We start from the raw sequence: 26,690 nt of genomic DNA, 5'->3' as shown, positions 1-26,690 counted from the left end.
GTAGTGGAGCACAAATTGGAAACAGGTGAAGAAAAGCGACCTCCTGGCTTGACGGGGATTTAGTCGTTGGGCGGACTGAAGATAAGTAAGGTTGTTGTGGTCAGTGTAGACCAAGATGGGGTGAGCTGCGCCCTCTAGAAGATGTCTCCACTCCTACAGAGCCAATTTAATGGCCAGTAGCGCCCGATCTCCAATAGAGTAATTGCGCTCTGCAGAAGAAAAAAGTTTCGAGTAATAACCACATACTACTGCCTTTCCTTTGGAGCTCCTCTGGAACAGAAGTGCACCTGCACCAACAGAGGAAGCGTCCACCTCCAATGAAAACAGCCGAGATACGTCAGGATGATGGAGGATCAAGGCTGTAGTGAATTTTGGAATAAACTGCCAGTAGAAATTGGCGAAACCCAGGAACCGCTGTATGGCCCTCAGGCCTTGAGGATATAGCAATTCCAGGACAAACTTTAGTTTCTCAGGATCCATCTTAAGACCTTGATCCGAGATGATGTAGCCCAGGAAGGGCAAAGACCTCTTTTCAAAGACGCACTTCTCCAACTTGGCATATAAGCGATTCTTTCTTAGTTGCAGATGAACCTGACGGACATGCCTCCGATGGGTCATCAGATCTGGGGAGAAAATCAAAATATCATCGAGATAAACTACAATACACATATAGGGGAGATCTTGGAAAATATCATTGACGAATTCCTGAAACACTGCGGGAGCATTACACAGTCCGAAGGTCATCACTAGGTATTCGTAGTGCCCATCACGGGTGTTAAATGCTGTCTTCAATTTGTCACCCCGGCGAATCCGGATTAAGTTATAAGCCCCCCGCAGGTCTAACTTAGAAAAAATTTTGGCTCCTCGTATGCGATCAAACAGCTCGGAAATAAGTGGCAATGGGTATTTGTTCTTGACCGTGATCTAGTTGAGATCACGGTAATCAATGCAGGGTCGAAGAGATCCATCTCTCTTCTTAACGAAGAAGAAGCCGGCCCCAGCCGGGGAGGAAGATTTTCGTATAAAACCCCTCTCCAAATTCTCCTTGATTATAGGGTGACATAGATAAAGTCTCTGGCAAGGAGAGAGGATATACCCGTCCACGGGGAAGAGAAGCATTTGGAACCAGTTCAATGGGGCAGTCATAATTCGGATATGGAGGCAACATCTCAGCCTCTCGCTTGCAGAAGACATCTGCAAAACTGGCATACTGAGATGGTAGACCGGAGAGTGACTGAGGCAGAGGGGGCATAACAGGACGGACTTGTGACTGGCTAAGGCATCTGGAACCCCATTGAAGAATTTCTCCGGAACTCTAGTCAAGAACCATGGCGTGTAGGCGAAGCCATGGCAGACCCAGCAGGATAGGATTGATAGCCTTAGGTAGTACAAGGAAGGCGATCTGCTCCGAGTGAAGAGCTCCGACCCATAGTGTCAATGGCTCCATGATAAACACAATCGGATCAGGCAAAGGTAGAGGCAACAGCCAGTGGTCTCTCCAGAAGAACTGTGGGTAGATGTAAATGTTCCACTAGATCCTGCTGGATGAAATTAGCAGCTGCTCCAGAATCAAGATAGGCGGAGGAGGATGTGACGTCTCTCCGGAGATGATGGCCACAGGAATCGATAATTTGGAAGAGGTTTTAACATTTGGAGACGTCCCACCTAGAGTTGCCTCTCCAACCAACCCTAGGTACTGGAGTTTCCCAGTTTCTGTGGGCATTGGCGCACAAAATGACCCATAAGGCCACAATACATACATAGTCCAGAGGAGTTTTTGCGCTGCTTCTCCTGTTCAGACAACCGGACTCTGTCTACCTGCATGGGTTCTTTAGGTAGCGCACTAGGGTGAGGCAATAATGGTCTCTTGACCGAGAGTGCTGGTCTGTGGACTGGGCTCTCCTGTTGAACCTCTTGAGTGCGTTCCCGGATTCTCATATCAACCCAAGTGGCTAACAGGATGAGGGCATCCAAGGTAGAAGGAAGGTCACGGACCGCCAGTTTGTCCCTGATGTGAGAGGACAGTCCCTGCCAGAAGGTCGCCACCAGTGCCTCATTGTTCTATGCAAGCTCAGCTGCCACGATACGGAAGGAGATAGGATACTCCCCTACTGTGGAACTCACTTGCCTGAGGGTCAACAGTGTGGCTGCGGCAGAGGAAGTTCGACCCGGCTCCTCGAACACGACACGAAAGTACTGCAGGAACAAGGCTAGGTCCGAGGATACGGGTCCTTGTTGCTCCAAGATTGGGTTGGCCCATGCGAGGGCCTTGCCAGCAAGAAGGGAGATGATAAATGCCACTTTCGCCTCCTTGGAGGGGAAGAGATGAGCCCGTAGCCTAAAATGAACCATGCATTGGTTAATAAATCCTCTACATGCTCTGGGATCACCGTCATAGCAAGGAGAAAGAGGCAGAGGAACTGTGGATCCGGAACAAACAGGAGGAGCAGCGGGCAGAGGTACAGCAACAGCCTCAGGAGGAAGAACCGGAGGTGGAAAAGTGAGTAGATCCAGACGGACCAAGATAGAATTTACGGCCTCAAGGAGTTGATCCTGACGTGTGCGTAGGTCATGCATCTCCGTCTGTATCTTCTGGACCGCGGTCTTGGGCTGGCCAGTGGGTTCCATGGCCTGAGCGTACTGTTACGGTCACAGGGTATGTGGACCCACTAGGCTGCTCCATCGTAGCAGAGAGGCAGCTTACCAGGTCTCAGTCTATACAAAAGTCTAATGGCAGTTCGTAACGCACGGATACCTGAACTAGCCCAGACGGTGGTTGTGGCTTCAGCACGGATGGAGGTCGGTGCAGCAGGTTGCGCCAGACGTGGCGGGTAGTACAAGATGTGGCAGAAGACACTGGACGTGGCAGAAGACACAGGACGTGGCAGAAGACACTGGACATGGCAGAAGACACTTGATGTGGCAAACGACAGCAGGTGCAGTAGGACACCATTCCAGCACTAGTAGGCACAGGAACAAGTACACAGCACGGGATACAGGAACAGGTAACAGGGCACGGGTAACAACTGGAACGAGAAACACTAAGGGACCATTTGCAAAACAGACTTGGGATAAACTAACAACGCTCAGGCAAGGATCAGAAGGGCTGGGGCCTTCATATAGGCCAGGAAATCATGTGGATTGATGATGATGATTATTTTCATGTGCGCGCGCTGGCCCTTTAAGAGCGGGCACGAGCGTGCGTGCGCGCGCACCCTACGGGACACAGCGGACCAGAGTGTAAGTGAACGCTTGCGTCTCCTAGGAAGGAGATGGGGACAATCGCTCACAGATCCATGGCTGCGGGCGTCGGGAGGTGAGTAAACCCGACGGCCCGTGGGCATGGATGCTACACCTACCCAATTTGTTCAATCTAACAGGAGTAAGGTAACTCTGATGAATTATGGATAGTTGTATCATCCTGTTATTGGCCGCTGGAGATACAAGTAGTGGAGAGGATAGGATGTCATCCCAATCCCCTACCGATAGGTCTGGTATCTGTGCAGTACTCTTGTCTTTCACCTGTAAGGCTGTTGTAAAGGGTTTGCCAGACACAGGTTCTGTGTCGACGCCCGGGGTTAATCAGCCTTCATCAGCTCCAAGGTCTGCTAGAGTGACGCTATCTGTTACCACTCAGGCTTGCAGGCTGAGGAGAGGGAGAACCTATCACAGCTTGGCCTGACGGTTCTAGCTCCCGCCCTTGGTCTATTTATACCCTCACTTGCAGCATGTTCCTTGCCTGTGATTCTCTTATTTCCTGGCTCTGCTATTCCTGCTATTTACCTGATTGACCACTGTAACTTTTGACCCTGGCTTGACTGACTATTCTCCTGCTCTGTTTTGCTACTACGTACTCTCCTGGTTTGATTCGGCTCGTTCACCACTGCCTGTTGCACACGGTTTTCCGTGGGCAACTGCCCCTACTTCCCCTTTGCATCTGTGTACCCTTGTCTTGTGTTGTCTGTCTTGCACTTACTGAGCGTAGGGACCGTCGCCCAGTTGTACGCCGTCACTTAGGAAGGGCCGTGCAAGTAGGCAGGGACTGAGTTGCGGGTAGATTAGGGCTCACCTGTCGTCTCCCTACACGAGTCATTACAGCTGTGCTGACTAATTTGGCCAAAATGAGGGATGTGTATATGGCAGAGATATTGCGAGAATGCCAACTCAGAGGATGGGTATTGGTATTTAAGAGCATGACGCAATTGGAGGTACCTATAAAAGGCATCTCTAGATAATGAAAAATCAGACTGTAGCTGTGTAAACGATTTAAGAACATTATCCGTATACATATCCCCAATAGTGCATACCCCATGTTGAATCCAAAAAGATGGAGCCAAAGCATCTGACAACTGTGTGAGAATTGGGTTAAACCACAGTAGCATATCTGTTTGCACATCAGAGTAACCATAAATACATTTCGCAGCCAACCACACCTGAGATGCCACTTCATTGAATAATTTTAACTGTGTGGTTAATTTTTTTTGAAGCAGCAATCGCTTGATCGCTTATATAATGCTTTAGAATACTTAGAATTCCAAAGCATTATTTCCTGTCAGTGATTTACTGCCTTTGTTAGGCCCTCAGCTGCCATGGTAACCCAGCAGTTACCATCGGCACTATGCAATCGCGTTGTAGTACGCCGATGGCCTGACAGATGCTTCTGACCGTGGCATCGAAGGGTTTAAAAAACGTCAGGCTCCCGCTTTAGAATTCTATGCTTGTGCGATCATTATAACATACAAGGCGTCTTGCCTTATCGCAAGACGACGTTCATGTACTACATATTGCGTTAAGGGTGTAAAGAGGGCATATTCTTGGTTAGTAGAAGGAGACCAAAATATGAAACCTCTTTCAAATATAAATGAGAAAACGATAAAAATTCCACTCTTATTTAGTGATAAAAGCTCTGGCCCTTTAAGAGCTGAGACACTGCAGGTGAATTGGTCCCTCCACAAGCCGCAGAGCAGTCTAAGACGATTTCGACTGCTCTGTGAGACTTCCTGCTTCTGAGTTCACTGTGGGGAGTGAGACTGAGTGTGCAGCATATGTACAGTGAAGATCTGCGCTGCTATCTTATTTCATTTTGGAATTGTTATATTAGCAGCAATGTAAGAGAGGGAGAAAAGGGCTGCTGGGCAATCTGGGAAATCTATCTCTAAGAATAAGGCCACAAGGTGCGGCCCTGACCCAGCCGTGATGTGGCAAGCAACTGCGCCTGCACAATTTTTGGCGCTTCTGTGAAATAGCCTGTTAATGGCCACACGTTGTTGCGGGTAAAACGGCTACCTGCAAAATCAGACATTAATTAATACACACTTTATAGCCGCACAATTTTGAAGGTAAAGGGCTGTTTTACCCGCAACAACGCGTGGCCATTAACATGTTATTTGACAGCCTCGCTCAACATGGTGCCGACGCAGTTGTTGGCCGCATCACTGCCAGGTCAGGGCCATTCTGTGTGGCCTTACCCTACGTCTCTCACCAGAAAAAGGTAAATCCTGTCACAGTAAATTGATCCTCACCTCTAATTCATATCAGATCTGAGCACAAGGCTCCACTTCACCAGTCAAACACTGTATAGAATCAGCTCACCTCCCTCACAGTTGGTATCTCCCAGCAAAGAAGGAAACCTCGTGAGATTTGGGTTTTTCCTTTTAATACGGAGGAAAAGTCTATTCTGATAATGATATGTGTTTAAGAAAAGTCTTCTATTTAACCTCTTAACGCCGAAGGACGGATATATCCGTCCTCTGCAGCTGCTAGTTCGCGCAGGAGGACGGATATATCCGTCCTGTGATGGTGCGGGTACTGCCACTGTACCCACGCGATCAGCGGCAGGAGCACGGCTGTTATACACAGCCTGGCTCCTGCTGCAACTGCCGGAATTGAAGCACGCTCCGATTCCGGCAGTTTAACCCATTAAATGCCGCTGTCAATAGTGACAGCGACATCTAATGTGTTTGACAGAGGAAGGGAGCTCCCTCTGTCACCCCATCGGCGCCCCCGAAAAGAAATTGCGGGTCGCCGTCGGGTTTCCATGGCTGCCGGGGGCCTAAAAAAGACCCCCAGGTCTGTCTTCAGCAAATGTCTGTTAGATTGCTTGGCAGTTTTACACAGGCAATAATGCTTTGGTATACTAAGTATACCAAAGCATTATATATGCGATCAGCAGATCACATAGTGAAGTCCCCTGGTGGGACTAAAAAAATAAATGTAAATCAGTTAAATAAAGTTTGTGAAAAAAAAAAAAAATTACAGTCAAAATCAAATAAACCTTTTTTTGCCCAAAAAGTGGTTTTATTTCGTAAAAGTGTCAAAACAAATAACACATGCACATATATGGTATCCCCGCGATTATAACATCTTGAACAATAAAATGAACACATTAATTAAACCGCCGGATGAACGGCGTACAAAAAAAACGCAAAAAACAACGGCAAAATTCTCTCTTTTCTCCCATTCCCCCCATAAAGAAATAAATAAAAGTTAATCTATAAGTCCTATGTACCCCAAAATAGTACTAATGAAAACTACACATTGGCCCTCAAAAATCAAGCCCACATACGGCCACATTGACAGAAAAATAAAAAAATTACGGCTCTTGGAATGTGGCGATGCAAAAACAAGTAATTTTTTTCTAAAAGGCTTTTTATTGTGCAAACATAGGAAAACATATAAAACCTTTACATATTTGGTATCCCCGTAATCGTGCCGACCCATAGAATAAAGTTAACATGTTATTTACGCTGCATAGTAAACGGCGTAAATTTATAACGTGAAAATTAATGCTGGATTATTGGCTTATTTTCAATTTTCTCCTAAATTAAAGTTAATAAAAGTTATTCAATATATTATAAGCATATAAAAAGGGTACAATTACAAAATACAACTCGTCCCGCAAAAAACAAGCCCTTATACGGCTATGTCGACGGAATAAAAAAAAAGTTACGGCTCTTCAAATGCGACCGTGAAAAAACAAAAAATAATCATTGGTGATTAACGTGCAAAATGGCCTGGTCATTAAGGGGTTAATCTTCTGACAGTTTCCTTTAAAGCCCCTCTCGCACTGCGTTAATCATCTTCATTTGATGTATATGCCGGGAAAACTCCAGACATATATGTTAAACGAAGGCTGTGGCAGATGCCTGAAAGTCTAAAAGAAGTGAATGAATGTCAGTATTATATTCAAACATGAAAAATTGTTATTGTTCCATAAAATACACCATGCAACGTTTCGACCATAGACACTTTTCACAAGCAGTTAAAATAGTTCATGATACAAGCTTTAAATACCCCTCATATGAACACATAGTGACATGTAGTCTTATTTATGTCAGAGAAATGGCCACAGAGATTTGTGATTTTAGATTTACCCGTCGCTAGTCATTTTATAGACATAGGCCATTCAATAAATCAGCTTAGGTTTAGAGAAATAAATTAAGTCCCTGAGAAGGGGCGGTGATCGGAAGAAGCTACTTCATAAAAAAAAGCTGAAGTGGATTTTCTTTCTAGATTCATTCCATCTGCAGGGTTTGAACCTCGAATTTAAAGTTAATGGATTGTAAATCTGTATTGTCTCATCCATTGTGGGTCTCATACACTACTCTGTTGGGGTAAAATGAACTATCTTCTTAAGTACTGGGATGGATAGTCCTTGTTAGTGATAATTTTAATAGGGGAGATATTTTTGTCCCTCGTGGTTTTGTATAATACTGTCGTTTCACGAATGTCTATTGTCTAATTGCCCTTGTGGTGGAGAGGAAAGTTTTAAAATTGATGAGGATATAGTAATAATGCTGCGCCATTACAGAAGGTTACTTGTATATGATAAATGATATGTTGGATCCACAGCACTAATATTTTTAATATCTTATAGTAGATTACACAATATTTTGCATAATAACAAATTACTACCTTTGTCCTGCAAATAGTGCTGGGATGACCGGATGGTTGTCATGGACGCTGGATGACTTATCTGTGACTGTATTTAGGTCTCCATATTTAAAGCTTGTATCATCTATTTTCACTACTTGAGATAGGCGTCTTTGAGTTCGAAATGTCGCATGGTGTACTTTATGGAACAATAAACCTTTTTCATCTTTTAAGACAATGCTGACTTTCATTCACTTCTTTTGGACATACGTATTTGTAGATGAGGGCTGACCTAGTAGAACTTCTGTGGCATTCGTGGAGTGACGGATTTGTGCTGTTCATATTTCATTCCTTTCCATAAGATGCCTGATAGTGGCATCCATCCCCGTAAACTAATATGGGATCCCTTAACTGGATACCTCATGAACCCTCAGTAACTTTTTCATGACGTATCTTCATGACGTATCTGTTAAATGAATCCCATAATAGCCACTGTTAGGCATCCATCACAAGCATCCGTCACCCATAGTCTATTATGGCATTTGTTTAACGGATATGTCAAAAGCTATTGAAAAACGTATAATGTATATTAAACTGATGAATGTGATAAATGTCATACAGTAGCATTCGTCACCCATGAGCTAATATGTAAAAACATGTATACTGGGAAATAATTTTTGTTTTACAAGATGTATCTGGATAGAATAGAATAAGTGACTACGATATTCTATCCAACAAAAAACTGTATCTCCAATGTATCCCACCTGACAGAGGCCAAAAGTACACTTTTTTGGTCTCCGTCGATAAAATAGTAGCCTATGGGTACCTATGATGAATGCACTGGGAGCTTTCCTCCTGATACATACGTCAATTGTGCAATGGAAACATAGCCTAAGATCTAAACATAAAATACATTGTTTCTAAAACTTATCATGTCTAAAACCTTTTGTTCAAAATATGTTTTCTATATCTAATCATGTTTATCCAATATAATAGTTTTCATACAGCATGTCCTATCTAACCCTGTTAAGCAAACAGCAAAGCAAAGGGAACCTGTACTCTCGCTTAAATTCACAATTTGCAAGTCAGTTTTTTTTTGTCCTTGTAGGTCTAAGCACTTAGAGTTTAAATATACTTAATTTAACCAGAGAATAGGTGTGCCTTGATTTTAACTTTATTTTTTATTAAAGAAACACGCCAGCAAACTTTTTTTTTCTACTATATAGTGCACCATATGATTGGGAAGGCCTTGTGTATACCTGTTTTAGTTGATGTGCCTTATATGAGCTGTTCACCATCTTGGTTCCTTCCCTCTGATGTGGTTCTCTTAATGCAGTCTACTGTTTCCAGTATGCCACTGGCTCTTCAGAGGCAGAGGAGGTCGAGTCTCATCAAACTCCTTTCTCTATTCTCTAAGTCCTATCTCGGTGCAGTAAGTGCTAGAGCTCAGTGACATAGAACTATTGCTCTTTAGTAATTAAACTCTCCTAACTTACAATATAGGGTTTCCTGTGTATCCTATGAGATGCAGCTTTACAGTGCTCTCTCCTGCCTCCTAATTGGGATTGATAGGTTTCTGCATGTCACCTCTTACAAGCAGGAGGCAGGGAGAGCAGTGTGAAGCTGCATCACATAGAACACACTAGACTCCCTGCACACATCAATCACTGATAGTATAGACAGTTAGTGTGAGTCAAGGAAGTTTTATAACTCTGCAGGTAATCATTGCATGGACTCGCCTATTATATCTCTGCCCTACTGCTCCCTTAGAAAGGGCAGAAATGATCTCTTCAGCAGGTCCCTATGCATAAAAGGACATACAGAGCAACAAGAAAGGCGGAGCATTGTGGTAGGGGAGTTGTATGAGAGGTGCCAGCAGGGATTTGATAGATGATGATGTATTCCTGTAGTTCATAGAAACTCCTCAAGAAGAGACTGACTTCCTGTCTACCCATGAGAGCATGGTCTATTCTGGTGGTCAGACTGAGCTCAATGTGGACACAGCTGCCCATATTGAAAGGGTACAAAATGTATGGATGTAACTGTGCAAAGAAAAACAAATGACACTGCTAGAATATTGCTAGTGAGTAGGCATTACATGTCCAAAAAAATGTTTGCTGTAGTGCTACTTTAAGTAAAACATTCAGTATATGTCAAATTGCATTATTAAGAATATTGTAACATTTTGGTTTACAGATGTAGCCGTCTTTATCTGGACTTTTAACGTATTAAATACACAGTGGCAAGATCCTTTATCTTGTCTTTTTCAATGACTTTTCAATGGCTTTTGTTTTGTGATATCACGCTGCAGCAAGTTATCAGTCAAGATAAAGATGGCTACATCCGTATGTAAGCTGCAAAGCAATGATAGCATGGATTGTGTTCATCTTCTTAATGCATTTTATAATTTCCAGGAGGAGAAGAAGGTTCCTCCTCCCATACCAAAGAAGCCACTCCGTCAGAAGGTGCATCCAGTCAAAGATCGTTCCTTGGATTCTGTTGACCGTCAGAGGCAGGAGGCCAGGAAGAGGCTATTGGCAGCTAAACGGGCTGCCTCTTACAGGCATAACTCTGCCACAGAGAGTGCCGACAGCATAGAGATTTACATCCCTGAAGCCCAGACCCGACTGTGAAGAGGACAATGTACACTAACCTTTTGTATGCGCTGTATATAATAATATACATATATACATAGAAAATATTTAGAGATTATTCTAAGAAAAAAAAAAAAAACGCTGAAAAAATGACCACAGCTGTGTAATTTTGGGGAGGCCCCTCTGACCCAAACCAAACTACCCTTTCATCAAAATCCCTCCCCTTCAAAGGGCAGAGCTAGATAACCAATTAGTGCTGTCTCTTTTGCAGGGGCTGGAGAGAATTGCTTACCCTCTAGCCTCATTCCCAACCCTCTACCCTTAAACTCATATGTAGCTTAAAAAATGGCATGCTGCATTGTGTAGCAGTACTGAGTATGACCACAAGTTAACACTGTGTCAAAGTCTTTTTGTAGCTCCTTTTAGAGCTATGTTTTAATGCACCCTGATGAGAGGCGTTTAATGCCTGGAGGAAACCAAACTAGATATTTTAAATAATTTTTATTTGTATTAGGAAAATCCTATTTTTTACATACAAGAAAATACTCTGTATTGACCTGCAATGCAGTGTGTTGAGTTTGTGCTAGGTAGCATTTAATTGCTCTGTGAATCTACTATGTACTGGTCCATGCATGTTTGGGAATACAACTCACTACTGTTGGGAAAGAACATACACATGTAGGTTATAAAATATTTTTTTTAAATAGGATTTAGTAATCGTATCACTTCTTACATATAATCTCGCAGCAAACATTCAGTTTAGTTCAATGGTGTATAAAATATAGCATTTAAAGGAAATTCTCCATTTCTTTTCAAATTGCTCACTGCAGTTAAGCAAGTTCCTATAGAGATGAATGAAATTTTAAACATTTTTGTGAAAAGATACATCCATCATTTGTGTCACTGATTTCTTTTTAGATGAACTACTGAGGTAATTGTTGCATTCTTTTTCACCAGACAATTGACAGCCTTTACCACATCATAGAGAAGGTCTGCAAATGGGAGCTTTTCATTTGGAGTTCTGGCCAACATTGAGTAAAGCATTTTTAATTTAAAAAGTTCCTAACAAATGTAAAGGTTACAAAGTTTGAGTAAAAAGTCTGTGTTAAAAGAACATGCAGAATATTTATAAAATACAAAAAAAAAAAAACAGTTAAAAGCTATCAGCAATTCACAAGTCTCCTCCTCTATTTGATCCCGGTCCGTCTCATATTTCAATTAATACTGAGAAAGAAAAAATAATTATTTTTTACATGTCCTAGAAATCAATCATTTCTTCCCTCCTCCTTACATTCCAGTGTCTGTCTGTAAGGCTACTAGATATAGTTGGAGACACTCCCCCACTGCCATATCTGCAACAGGAGACCAGGGATACTAAACCCTGCCCCTCAGCCACCTGTAAAACCAGAAATAGAAGGGATTAGAAGGGAATTATGTCCTTTGTCCTCTGCAAGGTTTCTGCAAGACTCTTTCGTTTCAGGGAAAGGAAGAAAACCCTGCAGAATAACAAATAGTGTGGGAAATGCATATACTGCTTACTTTTATCTTTTATTTCTAGGTTTAGTGCTTCGTTAATATTTAGCCACTAGGTGCTGCAACACAATGTGGGTGGTAGAAGATAGCAATTACACAGGGTACAGGCTCATCCTTTCATCCCATCCCTGCAGCTTCTCTCATGGATGAGTCTGTAGCCTGTATTCCTACACACACTACCTACATTCTGTAGCATCTCTCTAAAATTTGAACACAGACTATATTTCAAAATATGAGCATTTAAAGGGGGTTGTCCGGTTTTAACAAATTAATGTTGTTGTTTTTTGTGTGATCAAAAATAAAATTTTCCAATTTGCTTTCTGTGCTGCTAGTTGTTATTCAGTAGGAACATTCATTGTTTACTTCCAGTGAATACAATTCTGTCCATGGTCATGTGATGGACACACAGGTGCTGGAATCGTTAGAAGAGACAGCTCTGATACACATACTGTAAGTGCAACGAGCCCAGCAACTGTGTGTCCATCGCATGACCATGGGCAGATTATTATCCACTGGATGTAAACAATGAATGTTCTTACTGAAAACTATGAGGAATTAATACAGAAAGTATATTGGAAAATTGAATAACTTTTAATTATACTAAAAAATTACATTAATTTGTTGTAACCGGACAACCCCTTTAAGGTGCTCACTATTGGTAACCTAATTTAAGATTTGTACGGGAACCCATTAATAATTTAAATGATACCCTTTCATGACCAGAGAACTTTCATCTGATCAGGGCAGATTAAAGCTTTTGGAATGCTGTAGCTTAAATGTGATTTGTTTTAGTTCTTAGTCTATTATGTTATTTTCTTTCTTTTCTAGACAAATATTTCTTTCTTACAGTACCAAATTGGACTTAGAATTATGTTACAATTATGTAGGAAAAATGGGCTGATACTGGAAGAAAATACAGGTTTCCGGGTTTGTTTTCTGTGAAATGTTAATATAGCTTATTTACTCAAAGACATCTGCTAATCATGTGTCTAGCAATACCAAATCTGAGTACTATGTACTGTGTAGGACTGATGTAGCTATAACGGCCAAAAGGAAAGGTAGCCATTTTAATATTAGTTTATTTTTATTTCTAGGCATACTCATCTCCCAATAGATTGTATTCTGCATGAGCCAAAGCAAAACTCCTGTTTTCAAACAATTTTATGAATAATTTTAAGTGATGGTGGCACTTGGGATGTGTCACATTTTCCTATATTAGTGAATGATGTGAATGCATAATGAAATGTCATAAATGATGCCGTCCTAATGTTAAAACATTAACAACCTAGACGGTATAGAACTTTTTTATTTGAGCTTTTTTCTATTTTTTTTCTCATTTTTTGCCTTTTTATTTCACTTACTTTTTTTGCAAATGTAAATTGTTTTTTTATTTTTATTTTTAGTGTATTTATTTTTTATTGATTCAGATCGATAGTAGTGAAAATTGGATGATGTGGTCTATACCTTCCCTGACTTTTCCTGTGCATGTATTGTACAAGTGATTTAAGCTGACTTCTAGCAATTAGATCACTTATATCAGGGATGTATGTATGGCAAAAGATAAGGAAGTCACAGATTTTGTCTTCCTTGACTTCCCTGACAAACATAGTACAGATTTCTATGATAAACCATTGATGTGGAAGCCATGTCTTTTCTTTGTCAAATATAGACTTGGACCTGTGTATATATATATATATATATATATATATATATATATACATACATACACACATGTACCCTGATCAGCCATAACATTAAAACCACCTGCCTAATTTTGTGTTCGTCTCCCTCCTGCTGCCAAAACAACTCTGACCCATCGAGGCGTGGACTCCACAAAACCTATGAAGGTGTCCTGTGATATCTGGTACCAAGACATTAGCAACAGATCCTTTAAGTCCTGCAAGTTGTGAGGTGACACCTCCATGGATCCCATAGTGCACTCCTCCCCAGCTAAGCGATGCACACATACCCGGCCATCCACACAATGTAAAAGAAAACTTGATTCTGCAGACCAGGCCACTGGGCCAGGGGGAGAAGCAATCTGAGAGTCATTATGTGGAGGCGCTGGGGTGGGCAGAAGATCTTTGGTGGCCAAGGAGAAGACAGTAAGTGTGCAATGGGGCAACATAATAAAAATCATTGCACTGAAGCTGCTACCTGTAAAGAACATAGTCACACACCAAGATTCAGTGCTGGCTGCTGCTTCTAGCTCCTGCAGGCTCTAAGATCTCCTACTGTATGCCCAATCCTCACACATGGCACCTACATCACCTGAGTAGATCCTAGACCAGATGACAAAATTTATTTAAACCACCAAGACCTTTAAATTAATTCAGACTCCTGACCAGACCCCTAAATTAATTCAGACCCCAGACCATTTCAGGCTCTTAAACAGACCCCTAATTTACTTCAGACCCCTAAATTAATTCAGACTCCAGACCAGTCCCCTAAATTGATTCAAACCCCCAAATTATTTTAGAACCCAGATCAGACCCTGAAATTAATTCAGACCCTATACCAGACTGCGCCTCCATCCATGTCAGGACCTTGTATGCACCATCGCACACAACGTCTTGATGCTGGCCAGCATTACGAACTTGTGAGCAGGGCCCCAAGGTAGTTACTTTGGAGAAAAAAAACGGTCCCAATACATTCCACTGGTGCCCTGTTCATAAGGAATAAAGTACTATTATATGGACGATGGGCGGTGGCATTTTCTGGCGGCAGACTGGCTATTTTTTTCGTGGTTGGGCCCCGATGGGAGTACCAGCCATACTGCCCTGATGGTGGACCTGCTTATTATATCCCTGCTTGTTTTATGACTGATTGGTGCATGTACAGACCATTGCATCTATGACATGGCAATTGTGGGGTAAAGGAGCTTTTTTTTTTGTTAGGTCATTTGCTAGAGAATGGGTGCTATGTGACATCTCAATTAGGGGGATATTTTACTTGAGATCAAAAATTTCTATTTAACCGGGAGTGTTAAACAATGTTCTAATGTGATAAAGTAAATTTAAATCACATTGTACTGTAGCTGTTAATATTGGAATACAATTCCATAGATGCCACTCTAATAGTTAGAAGAATCTAAACACAAGGTACTTCATAATGTGATCACCACATGCATGTCTACATTACAAAATTAAAATTAAAATTTTACAAATGAAATAGTCACTGTACTTTGATGTCTTGATATGATAGCCAATGTGCTAAATATCAAAAACGTAAATCACTTTATTTAATAAAAATTCTGTCTTACCCCCAAAAAACACCCTATAGTGCCGGCCACTAGGTGTCTCCCTTCCTCCTAAGTTGCTGTCCACTGCTGGTTGCTATGGGAAATCCGTGTCTAGCAGCAGAGACGCCGAGATGGATTACAAGAAGTGAGGGTGGGTCTTTGCTTGTATATGACAGAGCACTAGAAAGACCCTGGTAGTTGGCAGGCACATGAACAATTTCTATACATTATTTGCCAGAAGGCAAGAAAAAAACTCATTTCCCAACTACCTATATAGAGAAATTTTAAAATATAACTTTTATTGATTACTATTCAAAGCAACATTAGAGAACCACACATTATTAACATAGGCAATGTGAAGCTGACAGTGAGTAACCTATAAGGCACAGTGCCTAGGTATTACTGTATTTGATAGCAAGTTGGTGTCTATTAGTGTTTAGACCAGCGGCTGTAGTATACTGTATCAACACTATCTACTTATATTTATCTATCTGTCAGCCAAAACATTGTATTAAAAGTGATCAGCCCCAAATTCCTGAAGACGCTACATATGTAGAGAAACATGTCGGGGGAGCATGTTTAATACAATGTTTAGCTGACAGATAAATATAAGTAGATAGTGTTGATACAGGAGCCAGTTCCAGCTGTGACACAACCGGAGATGTCACCAGCTGAAAACACAATTGAAGCTGTATACTAAATGCATAAACAGTTCCCATTCCCGACTGAGTCTTTAACTGGTGATATCTCTGCTAGTATCTCATCTTTCATATGTCACCAATACCACTATTCTAGGTGGTCAATAGCCCTAGATATGGCTACTTGAAGTGATCCCCCTTCCCACCAGCCTCAGTCCGCCGAGCTAGCACTGTGTGTGTGAAGCAGCCTCAGCTGATAGGATAGCCTCAGAGGCTGTGAGGTAGCTCTACCTCAGGAGAATGGCTGGTGTTGAAGTCCTCTTAGCTAGTAAGGGATTCATTACCATATTTGGCTCAAAAAAAACGGGGGAAATATCTAGGAAACGGGGCCGTAAAAATTAAAAAAAAAATCACCGCTGGAGTCCAGGAGACGGCGGTAGTAAGGTGAGACTGCTGGTTCACTTTCTATGACCTAGTGACAGGTCCTTTTTAAGGTTGAAGTTGAAGACATTTAGAAACCACTTTTATCAGCAACAGTATACTTCCTAGGACTCATGAATATGGACCATCTATGGTGGCAGACATAATTATTTTATGGAGCCATAGGTGCTTTATATGCATCCCTATAGTGCCTCCGTGAGGCACCATATTCTTCCCTAGAAGCAATGCTTCTAGGATTGAATGCCTTTGGAATTCATTAAATAAAATCTACGTGCCTCTATATAAAATTGAAGGTACACAGAGGTACGATATGATCGCATAGCATTCAATGGTCTCCGTATTATGGATCTATATCACTGAGATACATAATACTGTAGTGTGCATGAACCATTATGCAAACCCTTAAGGGCGGGTTCACACATAGCGGAATTTCACTTAAATTCCGCTGCGGACACTCCGCAGCGTTAATCCGCAGCGGAGCCGTTTCTCCATTGACTTTCACTTTAATTTAGCAGTGTTCGTTTACACGATGCGTACAATTCCGCTGCGGAGCATAGGCTGCGGAGCGGAATTTGGTGTCCGCAGCATGCTCTGTCTGTTGCGGAGCAGTGGCGGACTGGTTGCGGACTCATGGCGGAATTTCTCCATTGACTTCAATGGAGAGTCAAAATTCCGCAATGAAGTCCGCAGATCTTATGTGTGCTGCGGAGCGTATTGTTTTTACTACCATGACATTTCTTCATTCTGGCTGGACCTATGTATTTCTAGGTCTACAGCCAGACTGAGGAAGTCAATGGGGCTACCGTAATGACGGGAGCGTTGCTAGGAGACGTCTGTAAATAGTCACTGTCCAGGGTGCTGAAAGAGTTACGCGATCGGCAGTAACTGTTTCTGCACCCGGGACAGTGACTACCGATCTCAATATACATGTATCTGTAAAAAAACATATAAGTTCAAACTTACCGAGAACTCCCTGCGTCTGTCTCCAGTCCGGCCTCCCAGGATGACGTTTCAGTGTAAGTGACGGCTGCAGCCAATCACAGGCCAAGCACAGGCTGCAGCGGTCACATGGACTGGAGCGTCATCCAGGGAGGTCGGGCCGGATGCCGAAAGAGGGACGCGTCACCAAGACAACGGGCGGTAAGTATGAATTTCTTTGACTTTCACTAGGGAAAGTGCTGTCCCTTCTCTCTATCCTGCACTGAATAGGGAGAAGAGAAGCACTTTTCCTGCAGTCCGCAGCGGCCAGTCCGCATCAATTTTCTGCACATTTTGTGCAGATCCGCTGCAGAATCTGCAACGCAGATTCTGTGCGGCATTGATGCGGACAGTTGCGGAGGAATTCCGCCATGTGTGGTCATGCCCTTAGGGTTCCCCTTCAAAATTATATGCTTTCCATTCAGTTCAATAAAAGTAAAGCATGTTAAACATTTGCAGTTATTTTACACTAGACACTTAAATCTCCTATGCTAAGATAAACAAGACGTTTGGAAGAATATATTTAGTGGGTTAAACGGGTCTAAGCTTGGGCTCTGTATCTTAAAAAAAAAGTTAAAGAACATTTTATTACCATGTACATCTAGCATATAAAATCACATAGTCTTATCTCTTGTACCATATAGTCTTTAACCTTCACTTTCTGTGGTCTATGTATCAAACACAGCCATCCCTACATATAATGCAATCTAATTTTTTCATTTTTGTGCATTTTTGCCATGTTTCTCTACTGGGAATCCCCTGAAAAATCATTTCATAATATATATATTTCTATATGAATGTTTTATTAAATTAATCCTGAAAAGGCTGCTTTATCGCCTTTTTTTCTGTGCAGTGGGATTTTGTGCATATAAATATTTAATCAGTATTAAATATTAAACAAACATTTTATTGTAATTGAAGTCAAGATTTCATTGTATAATTAAAAATGTACTTTTTTTTAAAATTTAACTTGAAATTTACCTTTTATGTCAGGTTCAGATTTTTAGGACATCCTATATTAGGAGATAAATTTCCATTTATAAACAAATCACATTTACATATTTTAATAATTGTGAAAAAAAATTCATTAATTTCTTTCATCCCAGGTAACATTGAGATATTTGAAAAATTATAATAAATTGAAAAAAAATCAGTGTCCCAAAAATATGATGAAATATTGTGTGTATCAACTGTATCATGTTATTATCTTAGATCAGGAATAAGCTCCGATAAAAATGACAACTACACCATTTAGGAACTTAAACTCCAAACACTTAGCCTTAAACAGTTTTTAACTAAATGTCCCCATAGGTATTTATAAAGGACTTGTGGTAAAAGTGTTTACCAAATACACAGGTATACCTACCTGAGCTCTAAAAGCCATTTTCTCTAGTACAGTGCTGTCGTATACTTTAGTGTAGTAGTATATAAGATAAACGTACCCGTTATGTTAGATGAGGTACTAGTTCAGAAGCTCTGTTTGCCTTAATTTGCACAGGTACCAAATTGTAATATTTATGTTTGTGGAATAATAATGATATATGTAAAAGTAGAATTTACTTGTAGACGTCGCTTGAAAGCTAAATCACTGATGGCAAAGATGATTTTGTGCCCATGTAAAAACTGGTTGAGAACGTCGAGTCTTGTAGGTTTTTATAAGTATGGAGACTTCTCCTTAAAGGGATTCTCTGGGAAGAATAATTGTCCCAAGTATTAAAAAAAGAGTTCCTAATATACTTATATTACTGTTTTTGTACCGTTTCCACGCCAGGGTCAGACTGACTTTGCAACCAGAGTATTAGAGCATCCTCCAGTGAGACCAGACTATGATAACACAATAATGTGCCTCAAATGTCCCGGCTAAGACAAACCCATTTGGATTTGACTTTGGAGCCAATCACTTGCCACTAGGGTCTATTTATTATCGGTTCATTCACAAACAACGTATTAGACTTTATTGATGATATGTCCTTCATGTGCAATGATAACAACAAAGAATATAATGCAATTAAATTGTTCAGTATAGTTGGGGTGAGCCTTTCAAATAATTTTCTCTGGTGGGCCCAAGAAGACAGTGATGACACTGGTTGGCATGTACCCTTGCCACTTACATTGGCATAAAAACTAGGAGTGGCTGAGGACTTAACAGACTATTAGTGCAATAGCAGCATAACAATGATATTATGAGCATATTGGAAATGGTATCAGTTTACTATTTTGGACTAAAAACATTTTTTTAAGTCCCCAGGGAAACCCCTTTTAACCATTCTAACCATTGTATTAACCTATAATCTTACAGAATATATATATCTATGTGTTTTTTTACTGTATAAATTTTGCATTATCACATGTATTTTGTATTATCCTTCATTGTAATATATGTTTACATTTTTTTTTCTCTGTGACAAACAGAGCTACACTCTTGGTAATTCTTTAGGGACAAAATAATGCATGGCACTATGAAACAATAGGGTGTGACATAAAGGTACTATAGAGTAAAACTTCCCCTCCCTCCCCCATTTATTTAAGCTTACATGAGCTGATTGTAGTCTTACATATTTTTATTACCTTTTGTTATATATACTGGGACATTGTCTGGTTCACTTATTATATTTAACGGCTACTACCACTTATTTGCAGTTTCAGTTTCTATAAAATTACAATATAGATCATATACATGTCACAGGCAATTATGTAAGCTTTTAAAGGCCAGTAGTCTATAGCCTGCTGCCAGTTGATGTTAGGTTGCAGAAAACTCTTGTTGAATAAAACAAAGTGACTGGCACTTCCGTGGCAGCATTGTTTATGTATTTCAAAGACTATGGCTTTTGTTAGTTTACCCCGTGCAATTTGATTAATGCATAAGGCAGTGATTCCTATCCCTATTGTCATGGACGAACCCCTAAATTTGTTTGGCATTTCCTGGGAACCCCTACTTCTATTCTTACTTTAAAGAAGCCTTATGTAAAGGGAGGTATAGCATTGTATAGTTCTTGCCCAGTGCTATATTCTGTCCCAGTTTTTTTACTGCTTTGCCAAGGATATTTGAGCAGGATGAAAGTTGTCCATCCCTCCTTTGAAAGTAATGGTCCTTCCTGATGCTTTTTTCGGAGGAAACCATGACCAGGTTCCAAGGGTCTAGGAAACCCTGGTTAAGTAAAACTTACAGTAGGTAATAGGATTTGGCTCTGGCAGTGGTGAAAAGTGGTACTGCAAGTGACAAAAGTCAGGCATTTAGGAGCCAGCCCACATGAATTGCCAGCCCCACATTTTATTTATTTCTGCTGCTCATATAGCAACAACAAATTCCACAGTGCTGTACAGAAGTTCTTATCGCGGACTGCCCCGATTAGAGCTCACAATCTAATTTTCCTATCTGTATGTTTTTGGAGTGTGGGAGGAAACCGAAGAACACAGTGCAAACCCACAAACTCCATGCAGATATTGTCTTTGGTCGCATTTTAATCAGAAAGATCTGTCATTTAAAATACAACACCAACTTGGAGAAGATGTAATAGCTGTCCTTTAGTATAGGTCTCTTAATTTGCTATTGAAACATCTATAGAAATAGCGGAGAATGTGAGCATCCATTTTTGGGTGAAAATACCTAAAGAGCCTAATAATAATATGAATTATATTAGTCTCCAAAATTAAATTCGACCATGCAGAAACAAGCTGTAATGGTTAACATGCAACGAGTTGTGCATATTCCAATTCCTTTGAGTTTTAGTAAAGCTGGAGGCAGCATATCGACTGTTTCTTTGTACATGAGATGCTTGGTGATTCCCTTATTTGTCCCAGAGGGGCAGAACAGTGATCAAAGACTGCTTTGTATGTTCCTGATGAATACTGTATGACTTTTCTGCTATATGGATTTTACATGTAAGCCCTCTTTGAATTATCTTTTCACTGAGTTCGTGACTTTAGTAAAACTGTATCTGAATAGTGGAAGTCCCGGTCTGTGCCCAATTCTGGGATCTGTGCACGTTTACTTATATTACAAAGGGTTAAAAATAGGACCCTGACCAATTTGCACCTGTGTGCCATAATCACAAATGTGCCATATAATCATAAAGAATGACTTAACCACTAACAGGACACTATATATCCATTAATAATTTTCTATGGAATACCTCCCGGTGCCTCATCTACACCTGTAATTTTTTTAATGAAATTTTGAATATATTCTATTAGGAAATTTTAGGTGATAATAATAGTTGTAGCCTCTACTACTTTGCACCTGGTTGCACGTATGCTTATCATATATAGTAAAAGCGCTGGGATTTTCTAGTTAATAACTTGCAACTCATTATTCTACTTATTATTGCTATTATTATAATTAGAAGTATTAGTATAATTCCTGTACTATAAATGTCTGCTCTTGTCTAATCTTTTTATGCTCTGCTTTGAAATCCCTTCATTTTGCTTTATCTCTTTGTTTAATATGTAGTAGATTATGGAATGAACTTCTTTCCTCACTTTGCCGGCGCACTTATAGGACTCGTATCATGTTCAGTATTAATTACTTTGCTGTCAGACAGACGTGCATACCTTGTGCTGGTATTTTTAGGCCTTTTTGCCTGTAATAGAATCTTCCTTAGGTATATACACACAATATACTGTATATGTATATAGACAGGATCTTATGTCTCTTGTTGCTATAGGTAATCGTGTACACTCTGTAGAGTAACTGTGAGATCCAGCCTCTCGGGTATTATTTTTTTTAATATAAGGCTGGGAGATTAACCCTTTACCAGACAGGGAGGTGTGTGTTTCATTCTGTTTTGTTAGTGTGTGTGTGTGTGTGTGTGTGTGTGTGTGTGTGTGTGCGTGTGTGTGTGTGTGTGCCAAAATTGTACAGTAAAGATTTAACTCTAAATTGCTGCTCCTGATAAATTGCACAATAACTAATGGGGCTGACTGTTCATAAAAGGGGTCAATGTGGACTTTCAAATAGACAGGAACTTTAAAGCCATTGCTGCACACAAAATACTGATGGTCCCCAAATTTAGTTTCATGATTTGGGGTCCAGGTGATAGTCCATCCTGTAAGATTAGAGAATTGTACATCGGACTGGTTTCTTATGGTGCTGGAAGGGTTCGATCTCCCGCTTGCACTCTCTAATGGGTCTAGCCTATTGAACATGTTTAAAATCATAAACCGGGGACCTGTTTTCCACTTTGTTTGATGTAAACATGTATTGACCTTGAATTTAATGCTAGATTCAGAAGTAAGGGGATTTAATCAGTGTGTCTATTGGCTCCTCAGCTGTAGAAATGTTCATTTCACTGCGGCAGGGTAGAGCATCCATACTTTAGTAAGGGAATTCTCATATATATGTTTCCGTATCTTTTTGTCTATGTGTAATCATTCTCATAGAGGACAGATAGATGTCAGAAACCAAGATACTCTGGTTTATCATATAACATATCTAGAAATCCACTTTACCTGGTCTGTTGGTTGATTTCACCAGATGAGTAGCGCTGACGGAATTTCTATCACTGTAGACAGTGTCACCTCCTGTTGTTAAAGAACACTAGATAGCTTTGGGCTGTGAGAGGTGTAAACTCTTATCTTTGAGGTTTTGCATGCTCTAATACTTGCATTACCAGTGAATTTATATATTATGGTGGTCAATTTATCTATTGATTTTAGAAATCACTGCAATTTCAACAAACTTTCACAGTTTTGCTGCTTAGAGCACAAGGCCTACATTTTTTCATTTGCTAAATCCACTTTTATTTTAGAATATCTACCATCTAGCATAGGTTCTCTGCAAACTCCAACAAGAAATGTGTTTATGGTTATCCTGTCCTTGACCTCCATGTCCTACGCTGTGCAGATTAAATTCATGAGACTCCTAGACCTAAATATCCTATGTAAGCTTTTTGAATTGAGGGTTAGGACTTCTACTTCCATATCAACAGCCAGAATTTATTAATATGTTACTACACAGGGAAATAGAAATCTATATACATTAATAGTGCTTTGCTGTATTTACCCCTATACAACACAGCATGTTAATTTTACTGTTCTAAATTTACTGTTTCTACGTATCCTTTATGTTTGCATCCTTTAATTTCAGGTAATGCTGTGATGATATCATTTTTTATTGATTGAAACTGATCAAACAATGCTAATCAGCTAGTCATGCCTGGATTTTATTGAGTTGTATTCTCTATGGATTGCACACAATATACAATATACTATTGTCATCATTTCCTTCTGTTTCTTCTAGAATATTTAAGGCACAATGTACTCACATGGTGGAAGCTTTTAAAATGTGCCAATATGTACATTTGTTTAATGGAAGACAACTGTATTATCTTATAATCTCACTGCATATGCATTGCACTCAGCTTTAGATATATACCAGAGTAAGTTCTTACATGTTACATTTTTTATAGTTATGTAAACATATTAATTTATATATTAGTATATGTTGTCTTTTTTACTTTCATTTACTGAAATCACATTTTGATAGTTTAAGAATATTTTCAACATGATTCTCCAGTATGGTTGGTGCATAGCTACTTAGAAGGTGTAGTGGATCTCAAATATAGAAAAATGGACACATTTTCTCAAATGTGTAATTTGGTTCACCCCTCTCTTATCTACCTCATGTTCTCAATTCCTTTATATCAATGGGAAACACCATAGCGAAAAGGATCATGTGTAAGATAAGAATGCATGTTAATTGTTTCTTTTTGTTGAAACTCACAATTTGGCATGCATATGTTCACCTCTATGATCTATTATTTCATCATTTCAAACCAATGATTTAACCAAGAAACATATCTGTTCCACAAATAAATAATGTGTAGTCAATATTTGCATAAAAAGTTACATTTATTAATGACATGACAAATTTACATATTCATGATGAAATTATATCAGTATTATTTTAATAATAAATGCAATTTAATGTAATGAAATTTTGCACTTTATTGTTTTGTTTTGATATCCAACATTTGTTATTCTGCCATAAGGCTGGGTTCACACATCTTTGTTGCGCTTTTCATGTGTTTAGTCTTTGCAAAAATTACAGGAAATACATTCTTGTAAAAAAAAAATTATGTAAATCGCACCTGTGACCCCAGCCTGACGTCCGTAGAAGAAATGGCTACAGAAAGTATTTAAAGTTTTTCTGATTGATACCTAGTGCATATGCAACAAGTGGAAACCCCAGGTACCTGTCACATTAGAGTGGATTCTAGAAAATTATGCTGTACTCTGTGTTTCTTGAGTGAATCCATTCTAAATGGATAGGAACACGGCATGCCTGCTCAGCCAGTGTGATGGTCAGATGAAATACCAAACCAACACTAACCTAAGGGTGAGATCGTACCTGTTGTAAAACTGTGCTGAGATAAAGACATGATCTGTTTGACATGTGGCAAGTAGTCTACGTAAATTGTAATGGTCAGGAGAACAAACTACTTCTAGACCTAAAACTAGCGTAGCATCACCCTAATGGGATTCATCACAAAACAATAAAAAACGTCATTTATGTTATATTTAAAAAAATGTGTTTTATTAAGATATTTATTGATGGACATGGGAAATGTTTATTGATGTAATGAAAGCGATAAGTATGCTTTACGTAGACAGAAACTAGACCTGAACTATTTACAATACGTCTCTTGGTCAGATATGTGATTTGTTCTTACAAAAGATGTACACTATTCCACAAGAATTGAATTTCATAAGGCTTTCTATGATCCCTATTGCAAAGAATGGGCAAATAAATGAAAAGGAGTGAAAAATAATTCTGTGTTCCTTGCTCCACAAAAATGTCATCTATGACAGTATTTTTTTTTAACCTGTGTACAATGAGGAGGCTCTTGACAAAAAAATTCCCTTTGGGGGAGCCCTGCTGCTTTTATATAATTTAGGGAACCCCTAACAAGTTTCCTTGGAGCCCCAGGGTTTTTTATGACACCCTGGTTGGGGAACACTGATTTATGTGAATGGTCCTAATAGGAAGAAATCACTGATTTTACTTGCTTGAGATATGTATGTATTTAAGATTAGTCAGATAGGACACATTCAGAGGATGGGGTCAATTAATTGACGGCCTGTGTAAAAGCTGCCTGTTATTTTAGAATTTAAATTGACTGAAGATTAAGTTTAAGGTTGATATTTTCTTTGGTTGCAGCTATAAACTGTCTATCTGCAATGTCCCCTCTGTCATACTGAAATGTCTTGTACTGCAGTTCTTTTCTGGTGTGCGATCATCCCTATGGGCCAAAGAGTAATATGTGTTTTTTTTTCTAGACTGAAGAATATAATGTGTCAGTCAAAAATACTTTAAAATGGATTTATTATTATTTATATAAAGGACATGTAATAAATGAAGATGCAGAAATGTATGCCAGCGACTTATGAATTTCTGTTGGGCCACACATTGCATTTTCTTTGTTATTTGTTGCTCTACATTAAAATTATACTCTGGACGAAAAATATGAGGTTGTAGCATTTAGAAAGCCTATTTCCAAATATTCTATTAGAGCATTTTAAGGTAATAGATCAGTTATCCAGAGCAAAGAGAATCTAGAAAAGTGCGTCTATCACTGGAGGACCCAGCACATCTGGATTTCAATGGGAACCAATTTCATTTTCCCTGTGGTGGCACTGCTGCCAGGTTCCTCTTGTCTAGTACAGCTGATGGATTGGGTTCACAGCAGCGGGACACCCTGTGATCAGCTAATTTTTGTGGGACTTTTCTAAAAAAAAAATGATTGTCTAAAATGAAAAACCACTGAGAGGTGGGAGTGCCAATCTCCAACCCCTCAAATTTTTATGACACCCTCATCTCTTATTTGGCGTACTCACCATTCTCTTCATACAGAAATACTTTCTATACTTGTAGTTATTATTTGTAGCAATTAATAAATTAAGCGTTTATTTAAAAGTTACTTTTTTATTTTGCTTACATAGATACGTTACACGTTATTTATCTCCATACAAATGATGTAGTATGCCACAATGTAGTGGCTATATGAAAGGTTTTGTAAGGCTATAAATCCACCTATATTTGCTTTGTTTCCTACAGTAATATAGGAACACCCCTAACATGGTAACTATAGATGGGACACTGTAGGATTATTACAAGGTTCAGTTGCACATGCACTTAGACTTCTGCCAAAGTGACTGGGCAGAAATTGGCACCTGAGTTAGGCAGGAAAAATGTTACAGACAAGGAGTAGAATACGCTCACTTATATGCCTATCTTTTCCCTATGTTCCATTTTTGGGAGTTGCTACAAAATAAATAAATAATGAATAATTGAATAAATAATATATAAATAATAAAATACACCATCGTATGACATGTTTGTTTTAGTAAATACTTCTATTCGCCATAAAATTATATTCGTTAACAACTGAGTGT

General features: G+C 39.7%; 1 protein-coding gene across 6 annotated transcripts in view; it reads left to right on the top strand.

Annotated features, from left to right (window-relative positions):
• Window positions 1-17,322, top strand: part of DLGAP3 (DLG associated protein 3) — a 487,940-nt gene extending 470,618 nt beyond the window's left edge. For all 6 annotated transcript variants that reach the window (XM_075853349.1, XM_075853348.1, XM_075853347.1 and 3 more), the window contains one exon: window positions 10,287-17,322. In XM_075853349.1, the coding sequence (XP_075709464.1) occupies window positions 10,287-10,505 (219 nt within the window). In that variant the 3' untranslated portion in view covers window positions 10,506-17,322. The remainder of the gene's footprint in view (window positions 1-10,286) is intronic.
• Window positions 17,323-26,690: the final 9,368 nt, after the last annotated feature.

The sequence above is a fragment of the Rhinoderma darwinii genome, chromosome 2, assembly GCF_050947455.1.
Source record: "Rhinoderma darwinii isolate aRhiDar2 chromosome 2, aRhiDar2.hap1, whole genome shotgun sequence".
Taxonomy (NCBI): Eukaryota; Metazoa; Chordata; class Amphibia; order Anura; family Rhinodermatidae; genus Rhinoderma; species Rhinoderma darwinii.
The sequence above is the reverse complement of the archived record's forward strand: the minus strand, read 5'-3'. Positions and strand labels throughout refer to the sequence as shown.